Source organism: Theropithecus gelada, chromosome 7b, assembly GCF_003255815.1.
Source record: "Theropithecus gelada isolate Dixy chromosome 7b, Tgel_1.0, whole genome shotgun sequence".
Classification (NCBI taxonomy): Eukaryota; Metazoa; Chordata; class Mammalia; order Primates; family Cercopithecidae; genus Theropithecus; species Theropithecus gelada.
In genome coordinates, this window is record NC_037675.1 from 70,431,967 (window position 1) to 70,453,072 (window position 21,106).

At 45.1% G+C, this 21,106-nt stretch overlaps 1 protein-coding gene across 4 annotated transcripts in view; it reads right to left on the reverse strand.

The window, feature by feature from the left end:
• Positions 1 to 8,217: 8,217 nt before the first annotated feature.
• DCAF5 (DDB1 and CUL4 associated factor 5) overlaps positions 8,218 to 21,106 on the reverse strand; it is a 108,980-nt gene continuing 96,091 nt past the window's right edge. For all 4 annotated transcript variants that reach the window (XM_025391604.1, XM_025391603.1, XM_025391605.1 and 1 more), the window contains exons 8-9: positions 20,453 to 20,580; positions 8,218 to 12,919 (exon numbers count right to left, since the gene is read on the reverse strand). In XM_025391604.1, the coding sequence (XP_025247389.1) occupies positions 11,165 to 12,919; positions 20,453 to 20,580 (1,883 nt within the window). In that variant the 3' untranslated portion in view covers positions 8,218 to 11,164. The remainder of the gene's footprint in view (positions 12,920 to 20,452; positions 20,581 to 21,106) is intronic.

Genomic DNA, 21,106 nt, shown 5'->3' on the forward strand with positions numbered 1-21,106 from the left:
ATATGAAACCAGAAGCACAAAAAGGAACTACCCAAGGGCAACTCACGTGAGCATCCTATCTCATTCTTCTTGGTTTTTCTTTTTAGACATCTTAATTAATTTATTTTTTAATAGAGAAGGGATCTCACTATGTTGCTCAGGTTGGTTTCAAACTCAGGCCCAAGAGGCACAATTCTCCCACCTTAGCCTCCTGAGTGACTGGGGTAACAGGCACACACCACTGCAGCCAGCTTAAACATCTTTACTGAAATATAATTTATAATTTATATACCATAACATTTACTAAAGTGTACAATTCAATGGTTTTTAATTTATTTACTAGGTAGTTGTTACAATGATGCTACAATCTAAGTTAACATTTTCATCACCCCAAAAAGAGAACCCCATGTATTAGCAGTCACTCCCAAGTTTCCCCTAAACTCCTCCTCTTACCCTTGGCAAAGCTAATCTACTTTCTGTCTCTATAGATTTGACTATTCTGGACATTTCATATGAATGGAATCACAATATGTGTCCTTTTGTGACTGGCTTCTTTGCCTTGGCATAATGTTTTCTTTTTCTTTTTTTTTTTTAAGACAGAGTCTCGCTCTGTCACCAGGCTGGAGTGCAGTGGCATGATATCCGCTCACTGCAACTTCCACTTCCCAGGTTCAAGTGATTCTCCTGTCTCAGCCTCCCAAGTAGCTAGGATTACAGGTGCCCACCACCATACCTGGCTAACTTTTTTGTATTTGTAGTAGAGACAGGGTTTCACCATGTTGGCAGGTTGTTTCACACTCCTGACCTCAAGTGATCCATGTGCCTCAGCCTCCCAAAGTGCTAGGATTACAGACATGAACCACCGTGACTGGCTGGCATAATGTTTTCAAATGCTCATGTGAGCATTCATCCACGTTGTAGCATCAATCCTTTTTATGGCAAAAAATAATATCTCCTTGTATAGATAGACCACCTTTTGCTTACCCCTTCATCAGTTGATGGACAGTTGGTTTTTTTCCACTTTCTGGGTATTATGAATAATTCTGCTATGAACAGAGTGTACAGGGTTGTGGGTGGTCACCTCTTCTCTTGATTTATTTATGTATAATAAATAACTCCCCACTCCCCACCCTCATTTTCCTCCCCACATAGGTCACAGTTCCAGTGTGTGTAGTGGATATCCTTCATTTTACGGCATTTTATGAAAAATGTGTATTCCTCTTTTGCCTGCGTGCATTTGTACATTTCACATACATGCTATTGTGTTTTAGCTATTATTCTGTCTTACTCTCTTCACTCAACACGGTGTTTTTAGGATCCACCCATGTTGCCAGGAGTACTCCTGATCCATTACTTTCAGCTGCTGCGTGGCCCCCAGGGGGTGGGCCGAAAGCACATGTGCACATCCACTCCCCAGGGATGAATGCCTGGTTTCCCCAGCTCCCTGTCATCATACACAAACCCACGTGTCCCCTTCAGGACCTGGGGGAGAATGTCTAGAATTTATGTTCAGGAGTGGATTGCTGGGTCATAGAAACATGCATGCTTACCTTGAGTTGTGCTGGATCATGAATAGTCTTTCCCCGGCCAGCAGGCAACAAGATTAGGGACACATGGAGGAGATGGAATTGTTGTTTTCCTGCATTTTACCAAGCAGGAACAATAGCTGAAATGCACTCACTATCCAGGTTGGCAAAGCTTCAGTACATCAGTGCCAAGGTACACCGTGCCTACCGAAGGATAGAGGTAGACTCCTCTTTTTATTTGTCTCACGTCACTTTGCTGTTTCTAGAGCACTGATTCCCTTTAAACATTCTGGTCTCATTAATTGAGGTTGTTCTTTACCCCTTATGGAAAAAGATTATGAAGGGAAACTACTTCCCAAGAACTTTCCTTTGTCTTGGGGTGCAAAACCCTTTGACCTGGAATGACCATTTCTGTGTTTTACGACTGGGGAGGAGATGCTAGGAAATAATTGGTTCCTAAAACCCTTCCCAGCACCCAGGATCACCAAGGAGAGGAAAGGAAAGGAGAATTCAAATGATTGGTTAGGAATTTTTACCTCTGACTTCTAGTTGTTTCCTAGAGAAAATAAAATCCTCATGAGCAGAAAAGGCTGAGACATTTCTTTGCTGTGGAAACTTCCTATATTTGGGAACAATCAATCATTCCAGCAATCTTGGGGTTATCACATCACTGTGAGTCTGCTGAAGTTGTCTCTTTTTAAAGGACTTAGAGTTTACCCTAGATCCCTACACCCAAGGGTGCCTCTTTTTACACAACAGATGGGCATCAGCAGAAGTCTTTTGCAAAGAACCCATTTGTATGTCATGTGAATCCCTTTGTCCTCATTTTGGTTTCCTAAGTTTGGATTTCTCATGATTGGCTTTTCTTAAAGTGAAAGCCATGCTTGTGCTCAACAGGCTAGAGGTGAGAGTGAATTGGGCAGTGTTGGGACAGTCTGGGCAGGTCACTGTGAGCGCCTGGCTGGTGGCTGGGAGGGGAAGCAGGGCTGGGAGCGCCTCAGGCTCCCTCCAGCTTCTGGTTTTCCCTCCTCCGTTTCCCCTCCCTCTGTTCCCCTCACCAGCTTCTGGTTTTCGAATCCCAGCTCTGTGGAGCAGCTCCTGTGGCTGGCTTTATTCAGAAGTATTTAGGGCAAAAAAGGAACCCTGAATTTCACAACACTGAGCTTCATTTCTATTTATGTTCTCATAAATGCAGAGAGGGAGGAAGAGATGACATTTTTGGAGAAGTCACCAGTACCTTCTACCTCTATTTGTCCCCAACATTTTGCTTAAGAGCAGTATCATGGCAGTGGAGCCAAAGTCAACCGGTTATTGGACCTGAAAAAACACAGGATTATGATGACAATAACAGCTGCTCTTTCTACCCAGTTCCTACTGGGCATTGTGCTAGGTGCTTTGTGTATGTTTTCACTAATCCACAGGACAGCATTGCAAGGTAAGCCTCGTTGCAACTTTGTGTATGAAGAAATTCAAGTTAGGAATAGGAAAGTGACTTGGCCCATGTCACAAAGCAGAGAGTTTATCCTAAGTCTCTGGCTTTAAACATCACATTCTTCCTACTACACCATGCTATCCGGGACCCCCACTTTCCACCTCACTGAGGCCCTCATATTTCCCTGACTTCCTACTTCTGCTCTTCTAAGAAAACTGAGCTGTGACCCAGAGCATGAGGGGAGGAGGTTTCTTGGCACCAGGAAAGAATTCAGGGCTCAGGGAGACAGCTTAGAGTCAGAATAAGCTCATTAGGTCACGAGAAAGCAGGGATGATGGGAAGACACTTCTTATTCTTGCCCTCTGATCCCACTGCCTCTGGGAGAGTGTGGCATCCTCACCCCGGCAATGCTTCCTCAGGGGAGTAAGTTTGAAGCAGTCTGGGAAACTGGGCAGCTGAACCCCTCTTGACCCCTAAAGTCACAGTGGGGGCTGAGAAGAAGAAAGACCGTGTACTGTGGGCTCCGCAAGGGTCCAGGGATGTGTGCTGGGCTCAGATTTTCCCTCCACTCCAACTTTGCAACAACCTGGGCTCCCGCGCCTGCTGTTTGGGGCTAGCTGGCCTGAGGCGAAGAGGGGAAAGAGGGCGGCTGGGCAGGGGAGGATGCAAGCCTGCCAGGAGAGCCCGCAGTGTCCTCAGCATGGGCAGCAGGGAGTGAATGAAGGGAAGGAAAACTGCAGTGCTCAAGAACCTCCCTTTCCTGGACTGGCTGCTCCATTGGATGGAGCTTGCAGGATGGTGGCACACAGGTGAGGAGGCACCATTCCTGTGGGCCACAGTGTGATAGCAACAGGCCTCTACGGACTGCAGACACACAGAGCAGTTTTGCCCTTGGTTACCCATAGATTATCTTAGAGCTTCCTGTTATTCTAAACATTGAAAGTGGGAACCCTGGAGCTTGAGGAAAGTGGAGACCTGGCATCAGGAATTCCAGGAATCCAAGAGGCTGTCACCTGCTGTGAGGTCAGGTCCTCATGGTAAGGGCCTGGCCAACAGATCTTCCTTCTGCCTGTCAAGGACTTGTCCCTGGCCCTGTAGGAACCCACGGCTGAAGTGCAGAGTCCTTGATCCATTCCTGGATTAGTAATCACAAGAGTCAATTCCAATTAGAATAGAGAGCCTAAATTATCTGATTTGACACAAATGAGTTAATCCTCTTGAATGAAGACCTAGCTTGGCCTGTTAGACCTGCTGTCCTGGCAATTCCAGTTTATCCAGTAAGTTTGACTTCTTTTCCAAGCAGACCCTAGAGGCACGTTCGCCTTTGGTCCTCCACCTTTTCAGGGCCCCCAGCCTTCTTCCGGGCTCCCCTTCTCCCTAGTGCACCAGCGTTAGAATCAGTCCAGTCAACTCTTTCCTTCCTTCCAAGTGAAATCCAAGAACTCACCTTTTCCTGAATTCTTTAAGCCACCCATATTGACCCAAGGGATGAAGCGGCAGAAACAGTGTCGTGTGTAACAGACAGAGGGTCCACACTCCTACCCCTCAGTGATCCCTCAAGCATGTCTGCTGGTCTTAGTAGGGAGTGAGGTTGCCTACTGGATCCCAAGTCAGGAGAGGAGAGGGAGGGTCAGTAAATCAAATGTAACTGCGGACTCAGCCAGCCTCATGAGAAATTACGCCACACACCCTGGTTCAGCGGGGCCCCAAGCCTGGGACATCTCCGCGGGTCTCTCCAAAGGACAAGTTGGGGGAGTTTCAGGATTTGGACACCGGCCTGAGCAGAAGGAAAAATTCATCTTTGTGGCAACTCTCGCCCCCACAGTCAGCAAGACCTGGAATGAGACAGTCTGGGACTGTGGGGTGGAACAGCTGGGTGGAATGGCCAGTTGTTCCACCTATTGGCATTGACCAGCCTTCCCCACTGAGGCTGAACTTGGCAGCTCCGGCCCATAGAATTCCAACCTAGGCAGCTGCTTGAGAAACAAAGTGCTTGAGTTTGCTTTGAGCAGGGATGTTTAAAACTAGGATAAAGATAACAGGATATGAGCTATAAGCTGCTTATCACAGCCAGTTTAGGAAAAAGACCATACCAGGACCCAACAGACGAGAAGAGAACAGCAATTTGAGCCAGTCTTCTTGGGCCTGCAACTGGGCATATTCCATTTAAAACTTGTCCTTTCCTCTTCTGGCCCTTGGGTGCTTACAACCTGAAAGGTCTTCTCCCATTCTAAAGCCTCTGCATACCTACAACCTAATGATTCAGCTCCTACCCTCTGGTCCCTTTTGCTTTTCTTCCAGTACCCTAACACGTTTATTGCTCTTCTCTAAAAGTCATCCAAAGGATTCATTTACATCTCCAGGGGGCTGAAACACCAGGACAGCATTCAGTAACCTGGGAGTGGTTAGAGTTGCTAAGCGAGGTGCAGAGACAAGTCACGTTAGTCTGAGTGATGATTTTCTAGCGGTGATGGTGATCCAAGCACAGCTGACCCTGTGTTTTCCTTTGCCAAAGGCTCCATCCTCACCCTGCCTCCTCACAGACCATATTCAGTTCCTTGCTACTGCTGCATGTTGTCATCAGAGTCCCCACTGGAGTCGTGCTGGGTGAGGGTGGGGAGGTCAAGGTAAGCACTTCACCAATCAAGAACCACATCTTAGTGAAGGAAGCAGCAAGACGTGAAGAGAGCATAGCCTCAAAAGTCAAGCCCAGCCTCTCACTGGCCTTGCCTCTCAACCTCTAAAATGAGGGAGCTGAACTGGGTGATGCAGCTAACCACTCCCTCTCCTTCAGGATAAGCTCAGAAATGCTTACTTCGGCCTGGACTCTTCTCTGCCCTCCCCATATCCCCACCCTTGCTCTGGCTTCTCTTCTGGCAGATGTGTCTTATTTGAAAAGCTTTTTTCCCTAAGTATAATTCCATCGCCTTTTTTCCACCAGCAATTCAAAACCTTCCTCTCTCACTCCACTGCCTTTCCAAGTGCCACGCATGTGCTCCTGGGATTCAGGTTCCATCTACATCTGTCCCGAGGGTTTAGTGGGCCAGGATTGCACTCTGACCCTCCTTCCCCTTGGACTAGTCAGACTTCTCTTGTTTTTGTTTTATGGTTTGGCTTCTTCTTGAATCAGATGTTACCAAATGCATACGTGTGCATGCACACCCACACACCAATCCTGCATGGAAAACTCTGGTCAAAACTTTTCTTTGGCAGAGACGCAGAGCATTTCCATGGCTTGCCACTTTCCTGATTCTCTTAGGGCTGGCCCAATGCCAGATAGGAAACTTTTAGCTCTGAAGGCCGGAGAGAAGTTTGCTGTCCCAGCTCCCGAGGCCTGTCATCTTCAGCACCACCATATTAAGACTATAGTTTAATAAAATCTGCCACTACTCACCCCAACCCCTGCAGACTTGCAGAAAGTGGAGAGCTGGTACCAAATTCCAGGAATCAGTGAGGCTGTCAGGAGGTCAGGCACTCATGGTAAGGGTGGTCATAAGCAAGGAGCTGAGAGGTCTCTGTCAGCCAGGCCTCGCTTTGTTTTAAGCTCCCAGATTTCAGGTGGAGCTTCTAGACAGTTGGCTTCCCAAGTTGGAGGTGGTGTCCAAGGCCCCAAACTCTGCTTTAGTCAGGTCCACTATAATGGGAATAATTTACTCTTTTTTGTGTGTTTTCAGGTTAAGACTTACTGAGGTACAGTACATTCTTTCTCGGAAGGAGAGGTTACTTTCTCAGCAGACTCCATCCAAAAAAGTCTTCTACGTGGTGTGCACACTGGCATCAACAAGCAATGAAAGCCAAAAAGAGAGAATGTACTAATGATAGCAAACATTTCAGTGCTTTCTAAACAGACATTGTTCCAAGCTATGTATAGCTTATATATAATTATTATATAATCATTGTATATTATTCTATCATAGTTTGTATATTATATAACATATAGATAGCATATATATACATATCTGCTCATTTGATCTCTTGACAATGTGCTGAACCCATTTTACAGAGGTAAAACTTGAGGCTCTGAGCAGCTGTACACTTGCCAAAGATCTTGGCTCGCTGGTTCTGGTGGGCACTACAGAGACGTTTTAAAAATGAGAGCTTATCAGAGTGAGAGCTAGAGAGCCTTCTGATCCCTAGGAGAGACACACAGAGGAGCTGGAACAGAAGGAATTGGATTTAAGTAGAGACTCCATAAGCCCAAAGGAGTCATTTCCCAACTTCAGTACTTTGAAACATTAGATATCCTATTTTCTTAATACATAACTGTCTTGCAGATAAGCACCGCTAGATCCTCTGCACATTCGAGTAAATCCTGTTGTGAACTGAACAGAGTAACTGCTGTTGCTTATCTGGGCCATGTTAGTGCAGGGCACAGGGAAGTTTAAGTTTTGCCTCTAAGCCTCCATTCTGAGAAGCATCTTACCACCATTGTTCTAACAATGAAATGCAGTTAGGATTCAGACAGGTTTTCGATCCACGTGCACTATTGCATGTGAGAAGCATCATTAAGAAATTCAAAATTACTTTTAACTATTTGAATTCATGTAATTTCATTCCAGTATGAGTGCTCAAGGACAAATGAGCACTCAGATCCGAATATCCCACCTGAGAACCACACAGTTTGTTCAAAACCACTATCCTGCTGCTGCAAGGCTGGGACTCACTGAGCCTTACTTCACCTTAGTGTTTCAATCGTGGCATGCTGTCTTGCTTAGGTCATGGGGGAAGGACAGTCTTCCTTTGGAAGCATGTTTTCCTGACAAGCCTTGGTTGACAAGAATTTTTCAGTTAACTGTAGCAGGCAGCTTTACAGACAAGAGATATGAGCTTGGTTTTTTTTTTTTTTTTTTTTTTTTTGAAAAAGTTTGCAGTGCATGCCTGGGGCAAGGCAGGAAATGCAATTTGGTATTTGGAAACATCAGAAAATATTTCTCTGGAAGCCGTTTGTAATGTCACTTCACTGCATTGTTCCCTCTGTTCCAACTAATAAAATTATCAATTCCAGGGTCTCGCCATCTTACGTCCCTTTAAACACAGTAAAGGAGACCAAATAAATACCTCCTCCTACCCTGCATTTTGTTGTCCAGATGTGACCTTTGTCCCAATACCTAAAAGTGACAATGACCATTGTCATGGATGTGGAACACTGCAGTTTTCCTTCTAGTTTTCAGCATAGCTTTCAATCAAGTTTCCAACTAGGTAAGAATTAAAACAGAAAAGAAATAAAGGAGATGTGTCTAAGCAACCAAGTCTTCCCTGGAAGAGAAGAGGAAGACGTGAGAAGTGAATAATAGGTTTATTTGCATATACACAAGAGAAGAGTTAACTGTTGCTGGGTGAGAAGGAGGTAAGGCTTCAGCAGAGGAAGGCACCTTGACAGACAAACAAGAGACTCTCAGCTTATTAAATCAAGCATAGTCACAAACTTCACTTGCCCCAAGCCAACAACTTATTTAACTCATTTACCTGCTGTCCTAGAGAATCACTAATACAACCAGCTGGAAAATAGAGAGAAATGATTTTACATATCTGGACCTGCCACTTAAAACTTTATGTACAGGATGCAGGAAAAAAACTTAAGAGGCACTTCCAAATAGTTCTTGATCTAATCAGTGCCATCTGTTCTGCTATTAAAAATATCTATTATGGAAGAAATTGGGTATTAAATGCGCCGTCAAAGTTGGGGCCTCAATTCTAAAAGAGTTTAGGCAAAGGTACTCTAAAAGTGGTTCCTGCCAGGTGTCCAGACCCACAACCACAGACACAAAAATCTCTGGAGATGAGGGTGGAGCAGCTATAAAGCAAGCATTTCTCACCCTGCTCATGTGTGTGTTTTATGGGGCCTATCACCCGGTGAGCTGAGCCTAGGATGCTGGGAAGCCTTTGCCAAGGATGGAAGGCATACTTACTAAAAATGATCTTTCTTGGCTTCTCAAGTTAACCAGAATAAACTCTGACTTCTCTTTTGAGTACCCAAATGAGATTAAGGCTTTTAACATGAAAAGACCAAATTCTGCATTTGGGAATTGTAACTACCAAGCAGCTAGTTCCTAAGGGAACTTTAACTACTTCTCTTCAGGAAGATTTGTGGATTGTCCTTTGAGAAGTCAGAAGAGGCTATGTGCTGATGAAAATAAAATAGAATAGAATAAAATGAAGGACTGGGTGTGCTGACTAAGAAGGGGAAGAGAAACACACACTGAGTGATCATATATTTTTTTTTGTATATAAAGGATTAAAAAATTCAAATTTAATACATTTTGGAAAAGCAAATGTAAAATGACTTGGGCTTATAAAACCAGCATTTACAATTATCTGTGAATAGTCAAAGACAAATCATAGAACCAATTTGATTACAAATCCAAAGCAATTCTAATGTTGGTTACAGAATCACTTTCCCATTCCCCCAGTAAAAGTCCAGGTGTTAAGTTGTACACACCCCCATGCTACGCACACTCCTTCATCTCCTTCTCAGTGTTTTCATACCCCAGCCGCATCACACACACCAGGCACATCTTCTCTTTCACAGAGCTTATCAGGATGGTATCTCCTTTTGGCTTAAATCAACCACCTTGTGTTTATAAATAACCCCCCCACCCCCAGTGCCTGAATTCATCCACGTCTTCTGCCTTCATAGGCAGCCTCCCCTTGGCCCCAGTTCCAGCAGGTCAGGCCTTCCTCTAAAAGGAAGGCTGGGGCAGTGAGGCCACACTAGTCAGCGTTCGGCCCTTCCTGCACCAGTCCCAGCTGGGCTCCTAATTGTCTAGCACCTTTGCACTCAAGAAAGTTATATTGTTTTTCTCTCTCTTCCTCATTTCTTGCCAGTATTCTGCCTTTTCATAACATTTATGCCAACAAGATATCTAGTCATTCCTAGACCTTCCTGTTTTGCACAACCCTTCACAGATAACCGAGTGACTGCAACGCTGAAAATCTGTTGCTCTTTTCTCTTCTAAACCTGTATCTACCTCAATAAAACTGAGTCTTTTATGGGAACCAGAAGACTTAAGACTCATGGGAACCAGCAGTCATAAGCCGGAGACTCCTCTCCCTCACCCTCTGACTCTTAATAGACCTACTCAATAAGAATCTGTTACCTTGAGACGCCTACTGCTTTGCAAAGTCTAGTGAGAACACCACAGCCTCTATCAACTGCAAGTCTGAGGGAAGATGCCAGTCCCATCACTTCTGACCAATAGTCCTGGGTTGAGTTAAATGAATATAGTACCACATTCTGCTCCTCACTAAGCTTCTTCATTAACACACCTATAACAACTACTTTAGTAGTCTGAGCACAAAGCTCTGGAAAGCTGTCTTTGCCCTTCTTTCACTATGCCTCGATCCATCACGGGAGCCAAGGAAGCACCTGCTGGCCTTGTGAGTGCCTCTTAGGATCTAGCACCTAACTGGTTAAAGTCTGTTATCCATGACTAGCTCTATTTTATGGCCTTCATACAGTACATGTTGCAGCACTGCTCAATTTGCAAACAGTGAAATTTATCAGGAATCTATATTCTCTTGAATCTGAAGTGCTAAACCCCTCATTAGCATTAAAATTTCTCCTTTTTTATAGTATGTCCACATTAAATGCTCAATAAAGAAGTGTTACTTAGAGAAAACACGGAAGATTTCTTTAAGAAAGGAACCATGCTTTCCTCTCCAGTGCAGCCAATGGGCTGAAGGCCTGTTTCCATTCTCCATTCTTCCAGCATAAATCTACAACTCACTGGCAGCACAACCTGATTTAACAGGCACCCATCATCCAGACCAGAACACCTATGGCATGTAAACAGGGTGAGATGGCAAAAAGTACAAATTCACAAAGTCCTTTCTGATGGAGAACTGAAAGAAAGGTCTTATGAGACAATGAGCGCACACGTGCCAGTGTGCGTACACAAGAACAAGTTGAACGTCTCAACAAAGAATTACTTCCACAGAGCCTTGCACGGCACACTACGCTCACGCCTCACTAGAAAGGAATCACTTGGGGTGTTTTTTTTTCCCTTTCTTAACACAGCACAAGCCAACGGCCAGCTAGACATTCAGACCCGTTGTTGAATGTTGGATAGAAGGGAGCAGCATCAGACACAAAATTTCAGGCCCTGGTTTCATGTGCCTTTAATACTTTGTTTCCTTTCCTCTGTATTCACTAAACAGATTTTTTTTTTTTTTTTTTTTTTTTTTGGTAAGGCTACTTTTGTAGCTTTTTGTTTTCCCTTTGTATTTATCATGTTTTTAATTTCTTCTCTGAGGAGGAATTCTCTGAATCTGTATCTTCCAATTCAATTCGGTGCCTTTTGAGGCCACTGTGGCCATGAACAGCCCTGCTGCTATCTATGGCTGGGGTGTCAGTGGGGTCCTCTCTTGTTCCAGCATTGGGGGTCTCACAGGCCATTTCAGACCCGCAACAATCTTTGTGTAGGAGTGTCCCCGTCAGGGACAAGTTATCACGGTCAGTGTCTGAGTGTCCTGGGGAAGAGTAGGCCACTGCCTCCAGCTCCCCCAAGTTCTGCCCGTTATTGTGAGGGTGAATGGGACGAGGGTGTAAGCGTCCATTGTTATGGTTGGCACAGATGGTTTCGAGGCTCCTCTCCTCACTGTCATCAGACTGGGTCCTGGGACAGTTGCCAGACCCGATGTTGAGAGTGGAGCCAGATGCCTTGGGGACAGAAGGAGAAGGCGGCTCCTCAGCCCGACTACTCAGGGCCTTTCCATTGAGCTTCTTGGCTTCAAAAGGGTGCTCTACAGAGCCGCTATTGCCAGTGTCCTGAGAGGTACCTTCTGGCACCTCTGCCCAAGCATGGCTGCTGTGCTCATGGCCTGGGCCATTGCTGGGATTTCTAGGAGTCTCTTCTTTAAAAGCATCCTTGCTGCAGCCTTCAGGGGGCAGGTCCTGTTTCCTCTGGGCCATTGCTATGTTTAGACAGGCTTCCTTACTGGAAGAAGGGGCTGGGTTGTCTTTGTGGCTGGTTCCTGCTCTCCCTTCATCTGCCTCCCCGGTCACCAAGGAGGTCTCTCCATCTTTGTTATTTGAGTAGGAGATATAAGAGTAGCGGAGCCACTTGTAAGCTTTATAAATTTTTCGCTCAACTGATTCTATGTCAGAAGTCGGTGAGGCCCGGCTTGGCTGAATCTCTAGTGTGGAAGTGCTCCGCTCAGGAGATGAGGTGGGGGAGGAGGAGAGGTCATCCACTTTGATCTGGGGGTAATCATAGTTGTCTTCTCCAATGTAAGTGTTGGTGGGCTTGACTGGGGCACTGGGCCTGTCTTCTCGGGTTGTCTTCTGTCGACGCCGCATGGCATTCCGCTGCCAGGTAGAGGCTCGGCGTTCATTCAGCTCCTCCTCATCCTCGGAGCTGCTAGAGCTGCTGGAACTGCTGGATTCATCTTCGGGGCTGGGTGACCGTGGCCGGGGAAAGAGATCTGTGTCTAGTTCCACCTCACAGACATTCTCCTCAGAATCGGACTCATTGGAAAGGGCCAGGAGGCGTTTGTCTTGGTAGCGCCGCAGAGCAGACAGACGCTGCTGGCGAGAGGCTGCGTCCTCACACGTGGGTGTTGGTGGAGTTGAGGCTACTGCGTTTGTGGTGGTGACCCGCAGGGGCCCCAGGTGGAAGGCGTTGTCGGCAGACTCATCTACTGTGGGAGGCGGGGAGCGAGGCAGTGAGGCCGAAGACTCTGAGTCAGTGTAGCCTGAGCGCTCGCTGACCCCTGCGTGCAGTTGCAGGATAGTACTCTCACTGAGGTCACTGTCTGAGTCAGAGCTCCAGCCCTCGATCTCTCGGCGTACCAGGGAGTCAAAGAAGGCCATCATCCGCGGGTCTTCCTGGACCGACTGGTTGGCGTAGTCATGTGACAGGCCACTCCCACTGTTCAGCACAAGGCTGATGTACTCTTCATGGGTATAGAGGCAGCGGGAATCGTCCTCAATCCGACCATCGAGGTCTCCAGTACATCCTGGCTGCTTGTATGGGCTCCAGATCTGTACAGAAAATGAAAAACAAAAGCAACAAGGAGTAACTGGAAAGTATTCTTTCACTGGTGGTAATAAAGAACACCAAGGCAGAACTTCCCCAGACCCTCCTTGTAATTTAGTTAGGACTTGCTAACCAACTTAAAAATATGTTCTTTACTAGACTGGATCATGTGGGCTGTGTATGAAAACTGAGGCTTTTAGAATCAGATGTGGGGAAAAGCATGGTCTAGAACACAGTATTAGTCTAGTGTCAAGAGACCTACCTAAGTCTTGTCTCTAGGCCCAGGGTAATCACATACTTTCTCCACCAGAATCTTCCTCCCTTTTAGTTTCATCTATTAGTAGTTGGACATTATAATAACAATCCTGGAGGATAGAGGATGACTTGAAGACTGGCCAAGGTGTTAAAGACTTTCAGAAGACCGAAGCTGTGCACAGAGAGGTACCACTTTTCCGAAATGTAAACAGACCCAGCACTCAGCCCTCTATGGTAGTTAATATCTGAGCCTATGGCTCCACTTCTGCCCAACTGCAACATTCCTATTTTTAACTGATGGGAATTGCTCACTGGAGCTTGATAAGAATAGCCAACTGCCTACACTGCAGTTCCCTCTTGGATATACAGGCACCAGTTACCCAGGAAACTGGGTTCTCTTAACCAGGGAGCTGCTGGCTTGCTCCCCAACAAGTCTGTTAGCTATAGGAGTAGGTAGGACACATGCCCCAAGGACAGGTAACTGCAGCCCCACTCATAATACCCCTCTACTCCATGGTCAGGGACATGGACTCATCGATAAAAGGCAGCAGAGCTAGGACTCAAACTCAGGTCTGCCTGACTTAAAGGCTCAACTTTACTGTTATGCAAAATTCAAGTGCAAGGTAATTAAGCTGTCACTGCAAATGAGAACGATTAGCTCCACCTGACTGCCAGACTGGTTCACAGCAGCACAAAGCAGCCCAGTTACATCAGCCTGTAGTCATGGCAACTCAGATGAAATCCCAGGCAATCTTCTTGCCTGACAGGCTGGTGTCTATCTTTAGATGGCATCCAACCCAGAAAACAGTGGCCCCTCATTCCCCATCCTTCATCTAGACCAAGACTTCGTTTCCCCAAATGCTATCTAAGGACAAATGCACCTCCCTGTGGGAATTCTCCTGAGTCCCATTCCTGCCATGCTTTACTTGGCAATTCCTGAGAGGTAGTGTCTCTGCAGAGGACCCCCCAGTTCCAAAGAGGCTGAAGAAACCTTCTAGATTAGCATCTCTCCACCAGTTCCCAACTCAGATTCATTCCTCCTTCAACTTTTTTCCCTACCCATAACTCTAGATGTTGCTCAGATGTTCTCTCCTCTCCAGCTTCATAATCTCACCCTAGAGAATTTTAAGGGATTGGTTTTCACTTTGGAGTACACAAGAATCACCAGAAGAGCAATTATAATGTTGAATCCTGAGTCCTACTCTTAGAGGTTCTGATTCAGTAAGTCATGAACAGGTATCAGGACCATGCATTTTTAACCACTCAAGGGATGAATAAGTAGGAAGACCAACTTTTGAGAAACACTAGACTACAGTTACCATAAAATAAGTAGAATAAAATAAAGGGTTTATCTGAAGGTTTACACACGGTCTCCAGCATGTGGCTTAAGCTATTATTACTATCTCTGCAAACAGATGTCTAAGGGAATAAAAGAGATTGGTGGCTTAGAAAGGAAGCTGAGGGGTCCAAAAGGGAAAGCTTTTAGGATTTTTTTTTTTTTGCATCTTATTCATAATTCTGAGCCAAATCTCTCACCTCTCCAGTTTAAAAGTGGTAAAATGTCATTAACCATGTTCTCTAATATAAAGATAAATCTATTTGTACCTCACAGAAACTCAGAATTTGTTAACAAAAGTACAAAATCACAACAGTGAGATGCTGGCTTAACCCCTCACCAAGCCCATTTTTAAGTTCCAATGTATTATTACCCCAGCTCCACATTTTTCCCTTCAGGAATGAAAGTCTTAACACTGAAAGTTAGTTTGTGTTTGGGCTCTGGAATGTATTAAGCTGAGGTAGACTGTTCATTCCTGAAGCCTGGAGTAATGGAGTGAAACGCAGGATTAAGAGGCAGGAGTCTTGAGTGTGGATTCCCACTCACTCCTAGTTAGTGGGTGATGCTCAGCTCCTCCCTCTAAACAGTAGATTAGATGGGTCTCATGCAATCCTAAGATTCAGAGCAAAACAAAACCTTCACTCCAGACTGCCAGTCTTCAATCCTCAAGGGACTCACAGTGCTTCAGGAGTAAGGGGAGCAGGTAGGAACCCCAGCCCTGTCATTTCCTGTGGCTCTGAGCAAATGACCTCACACTTGAAAGCCTGTTTCTCATATGTGTAAATGAGAATGATACCAAAGCCTATACCCAACACCAATAAATGTGATGTCTTCTCTTTCATTTGGCAATTGAACGCCTCAACCAGAATGTTAAAACCCACCCTCAGGGAGGCTTCTGAACATTATAAGTACTGACCCTCCCTATTATCTTGGTTCTAATGCTTAATATTAATATATCAATTCCAACCATTTGTGAAATTGGTAATTTCTTTACACTGGAAAGTTAACAACTCAGAAGGGAATCAATGAAAAAACCAACTTCCCGTTACATGTTAAATGTGGCAGTCAGGCGCGGTGGCTCAACCTTGTAATCCCAGCACTTTGGGAGGCTGAGGTGGGTGGATCACTTGAGGTCAGGAGTTCAAGATCAGCCTGACCAACATGGTAAAACCCTGTCTCTACCAAAAACACAAAAATTAGCTGAGCGTGATGACAGGTGCCTGTAGTTCCAGCTACTCGGGAGGCTGAGGCAGGAGAATTGCTTGAACCCAGGAGGAGGAGGTTGCAGTGAGCTGAGATCGCGCCACTGTACTCCAGCCTGGGCGACAAGAGCAAAACCCTGTCTTAAAAAAAATATATATATATATATATTTTATATATATATATATATATATATGGCTAGACATGTCTCATCATGGGGCAAAGTTCATGAGAAAGAGCCAGGCGTTGGCCAGGCGCAGTGGCTCACGCCTGTAATCCCAGCACTTTGGGAGGCCGAGGCACGCGGATCACAAGGTCAGGAGATTGAGACCATCCTGGCTAACTCAGTGAAACCCCGTCTCTACTAAAAATACAAAAAATTAGCCGGGCATGGTGGTGGGCACCTGTAGTCCCAGCTACTCTGGAGGCTGAGGCAGGAGAATGACGTGAACCCGGCGGAGCTTGCAGTGAGCCAAAATCGCGCCACTGCACTCCAGCCTGGGCGACAGAGAGAGACTCCGTCTCAAAAAAAAAAAAAAGAGCCAGGCGTGGTGGCTCACACCTGTAATCCCAGCACTTTGGGAAGCCAAGGCAGGAGGATCGCTTGAGCCCAGAAATTTCAGACCAACCTGCGCAACATAGCAAAACCCCATCTCTACACAAGAATACAAAAATTAGCCAGGAGTGGTGGTGTGCACCTGAAGTCCCAGCTACTCAGGAGCCTGAGGTGGGAGGATCACCTAAGCCTGGGGAGGTTGAGGCTGCAGTGAACTATGACCGTGCCACTGTACTCCAGCCTGCTGGGCAACACAGTAAGATCCTGTCTCAATAAAAAAAAAAAAAAAAAAAAAAGAAAGAAAAGAAAAGAAAAGAAGGAAAAGAAAGAAAGAAGTGAAGAGGCAAGAGGAGAGATGAGGCAAATATTTTCCTCTCCATGCACAGTGAAGTTTAGCTTAAGGGGCTGCTGAGAAAAAGGATGCAGTTCAATTCTTATTCAAACTTCATAAACATGGAAAACAATTAAGTGACAAGTGTTTGAGTTACACAAGTGATCACGACACACTTTTATCTTTGGGAAAGGGTCTCGTTCTGTCACCTATGCTGGAATGCAGTGCATGAACACGGCTCACTGCAACTTCAATCCTGGGCCCAAGTGATCCTCCCACCTCAGCTTCCCGAGTAACTGGGACCATAGCAGGCACTACCACACCTGGCTAAGTTTTAAATTTTTCGTAGAGATGGGGTTTCCCTGTGTTGTTCCTGACAATGGGACTCTTCTCCTAGCCAGGAAGGTGGCAGTAAAGGACAAGGACAGAGAGAAGGGTGAGTAGAGAGAGAAAAGCAGGTCTCAGGCTGGACCAGAACGTGTTGGCTAATGCTCTGTGAGCCACTGATCCTCTCAGAAATAGCAGGCACGAAAGTGACATTTATTAAAATAGGAGTTAGGCACAGGTAATTTATAAGGCATTCCTGGGTGGCAAGTCACTGTCAGCACCCTCATTTTCCAGATGGGAGACAGAACCAAGGGTCAAGACTCAGTGGCCTTTCAGGATAATGTAAGTGCAGGGTGAGGCAGTAATTCCAACTGAGATGAGGCCGGCATGGCTGTTGGTCTCATCCTTCTCCTTACCACCTCCCTTCCTGCAGTGCTTAGTGCTATGTCATTCCCAGCCAGACTGTGAATGGGGATGACACCTATGAGACAGCAAAGCTGAGGACTCCAGAGCTTTCTGCTTTCCTTCTCACTATGATCATCTGTACATACTTAACGTTTCAAAGGGCTAAATGTGCCTCCTGGTGGAACAGGGTTCAGATCCCATGCAAACCAGGGAGCGGTGAGCTCCATAGTTCAGTCTGGATAACCTCACAGAGAAAACACTTTTTTCTTTTTCCTCTGAGAACCTGGCTAGTTTGCGACATACGACATTTAGGGTAAGGACTTCAGTTGACTAAACAATAAATAGGGAGACTTATCATAGAAGCATCCCAGAGTGCACACTCAAACAGGAATTCCTCTTGTAAAGGAGATGGCCAAGCAGAAAGCTCTCTGAGAAAGAGAATGACATCAACAGGCCCAGAGAGGACACATTACAACCTATCACTCATCAGCCAAAGGAAAGGGGAAAGCAATGCAAGGAACTGGGCCATTTCAATGACTGCCCTGTTGAAAAGATCGAATCCAGCAGGGGAATTGGGCTGCTTGCTGCCTTCCCACCAGCATGGCAAATGTGGTGGTATACTGGGAAGAACAAAGGGCAGGGGGCTCTATCCTAGCTTTGCCACCAATTAGCTGTGTGACCTTGGACAGTTAATTTATAATTTAAATCTCATCATCTGTAAAAAGAAAAAGTCAGTAAAAATGATTTCCTCATTCTAGCCCCACAGGGAAATGTGTGCTGCCATGAAAGTCAGCTCTGATCCACAGGACCAGCAAAGCCTAAATCAAAGAAGTTAGACTAAGGGCAAATAAAAATACTGACCTACATGCCAATATTTTTATATATATATATATATGTATATATGTGTGTGTATATATATATGTGTGTGTATATATATGTGTGTGTGTATATATATTTTTTGGAGACAGAGTCTCGCTTTGTCACTCAGGCTGGAGTGCAGTGGCACAATCTTGGCTCACTACAACCTCTGCCTCCTGGGTTCAAGCAATCCTCCTGCCTCAGCCTCCTGAGTACCTGAGACTACAGGCACACACCACCACACCTGACTAATTTTTGTTATTTGTAGTAGAGACAGGGGTTCACTGTTTGGGCCAGGCTGGTCTCGAACTCCTGGCCTCAGGTGATCCACTTGCCTCGGCCTCCCAAAGTGTTGGGATTACAGGCATGAGCCACCACACCTGGCCTCAATAATTTATTTCTGACAGCTGCCCCCTGCCATCAAGTACAAATTGATTTAGCTCTGGATAGTTATTTTTTAAGAACAAAAGAAAATGAAAAATTATGAATAATCACAAGTCAATTTTTACGTTTTTCTCTGAAAACTCTCAGGTTTTCAAAGTCATTTTAATAAAAAAATTGAGGAATTTTTTTTTTTTTTTGAAATAGGGTCTCACTCTGTTGCCTAAGCTGGAGTGCAGTGGTGGGAATATGGTTCACTATAGCACGACCTCCTAGGTTCAAGCAATCCCTTAGCCTCAGCCTCCCGAGTAGCTAAGACTACAGGTATACACTAATTTTTAAATTTTTTTTTTTTTTTTTTTTTTTTTTTTTTGAGACGGAGTCTCGCTCTGTAGCCCAGGCTGGAGTGCAGTGGCCGGATCTCAGCTCACTGCAAGCTCCGCCTCCCGGGTTCACGCCATTCTCCGGCCTCAGCCTCCCGAGCAGCTGGGACCACAGGCGCCCGCCATCTCGCCCGGCTATTCTTTTTTGTATTTCTTAGTAGAGACGGGGTTTCACCGTGTTCGCCAGGATGGTCTCGATCTCCTGACCTCGTGATCCGCCCATCTCGGCCTCCCAAAGTGCTGGGACCACAGGCTTGAGCCACCGCGCCCGGCCAATTTTTAAATTTTTTGTAGAGACTGGGTCCCACTATATTGCCCAGGCTGGTCTCAAACTCCTGGGCTCAAGTGATCCTCCTGCCTCAGCCTCCCAAAGTACTGGGATTACAGGTGTGATGCACTACACCCAGCCAAAATCGAAGTGTTTTTAGCTTTTGGCAGGAACATCACCTATCCTTACTTAAGAGTCATTATCTCAGGGACCTCCAGAATTAATCATTTACCCTGAATTCTCATTTTCTCAGATGTGGAAAAAATGGTACTAGCAACTTGAATACAAGTGATAGGCAGTGGGTCATCCTTTTGTGGACACAGGCCAGGCTAGGACCCACTTTTGCAGCTATAAAAACATTTCTTAGCAGAGGTGAGTTCATTCAGCCAATGTGCAAATGATGCAAGTATTCAGTATTCAGACCCAAGTAGCCTCAATTACAACCACACGCAGTACTTTTTTTGATATCTTCTGAGACAATTTAATTATGATTCTGGTAATCATTAGTTTTATCCATGCCATATTAGGACGGCAATTAATGCAAAGTACATACAAAGTAACTGAGGGGAGAGTGGCTCTCCTAACCTCCAGATGAGGTCTGGAAAACAGAATTCATTATACTCAAGGCCAAACGCCTTTGAAAATGTTGCAGCATACAAGGTAGTGTCTAGAAGACAATGTCTGTTTCAAAGCCTAGTGATTAGTTTTAAAAAAAAAATGGTTCCAAGCCAGGTACAGTGGTGTATGCCTGTAGTTCCAGCTACTTTGGGGGACTCAGGCAGAAGGACTGGTTGAGCCCAGAAGTTTAAGTCCAGCCTGGGCAACATAGCAACACCCTGTCTCTAAAAAAACTTTTTAAAATGAAAAACTAAATGGTTCTGAAAAGAGCATTTTAAATCACCTTTCTTTCTTTCTTCTTCTTTTTTTATTTTTTATTTTATTTTTTTATTTTTTAAGATGGTGTTTTGCTATGCTTCCCAGGCTGGCCTCAAACTCTTAGGTCGAAGTGATCCTCCTGCCTTAGCCTCCCAAGTAGCTGGGACTACAGGTACTGTCAGTATGCCTGGCATCACTTTTTTAATATCAGCTTTCTAATATTTTGTAATATGTCAAAATCTGAGAATTCTGATAGACCTTTAGTATGTTTAGATATGAGGTCCTACATATATTGTTCTAGTTTCTTCTAATTATAAATTGCGAGAATTTCTCTAAAAGGACAGAAGGGGAAGGTGCCTCACCTTGATAATCTTTTCTACACCAGAAGAACAGATCATGTAGGTGTGGGGATTAAATCGGACTTGGTTAACAATAGATCGATGCCCTTTCAGCACCATGAAGGCTCCGTTGACCACCCTACCAATGCCACCTGGGAAAACAGAAGGAAACAAAAATCAGATGATGAAATGAATGAAAGTAAACAGGTTCCAGTAACAGCAGATAAACAGCTCTGAATGGGAGCTAAGATTTTTTATTATACCACCAGCAGAATGCTTAATCTTACAGATAAGTTGCTATGGAAAGAGAGAAGACGAAACACCTCTCAGCATATGTGCTCTTATGAAGAGCCTTTATTTAGCCTTTAAGCATTGCCCACACCCACCCACCACAATTCCATTGTCAATGAAACCAAAGCCACTTAAAACACTTCTCAAATTTTTGATCCCCAAGATAGAATCCAAGTGCTACCTTAGAAAAGGCCAATCACGAGCAAAACGAGACTGAACTGCTTGGGAATAGGTAGGCAGCTGAACCAGGGACATGCAGAACCAGAAGCATATAATGACTTAAACGTACAAAAAACATCGCTAATCCATTTGCCCTCAGTTTCTATGATGAAGACAGCAAACAAAACAAAACAAAAAACCCCATAAAAACCAAAACCACTGGGGGAA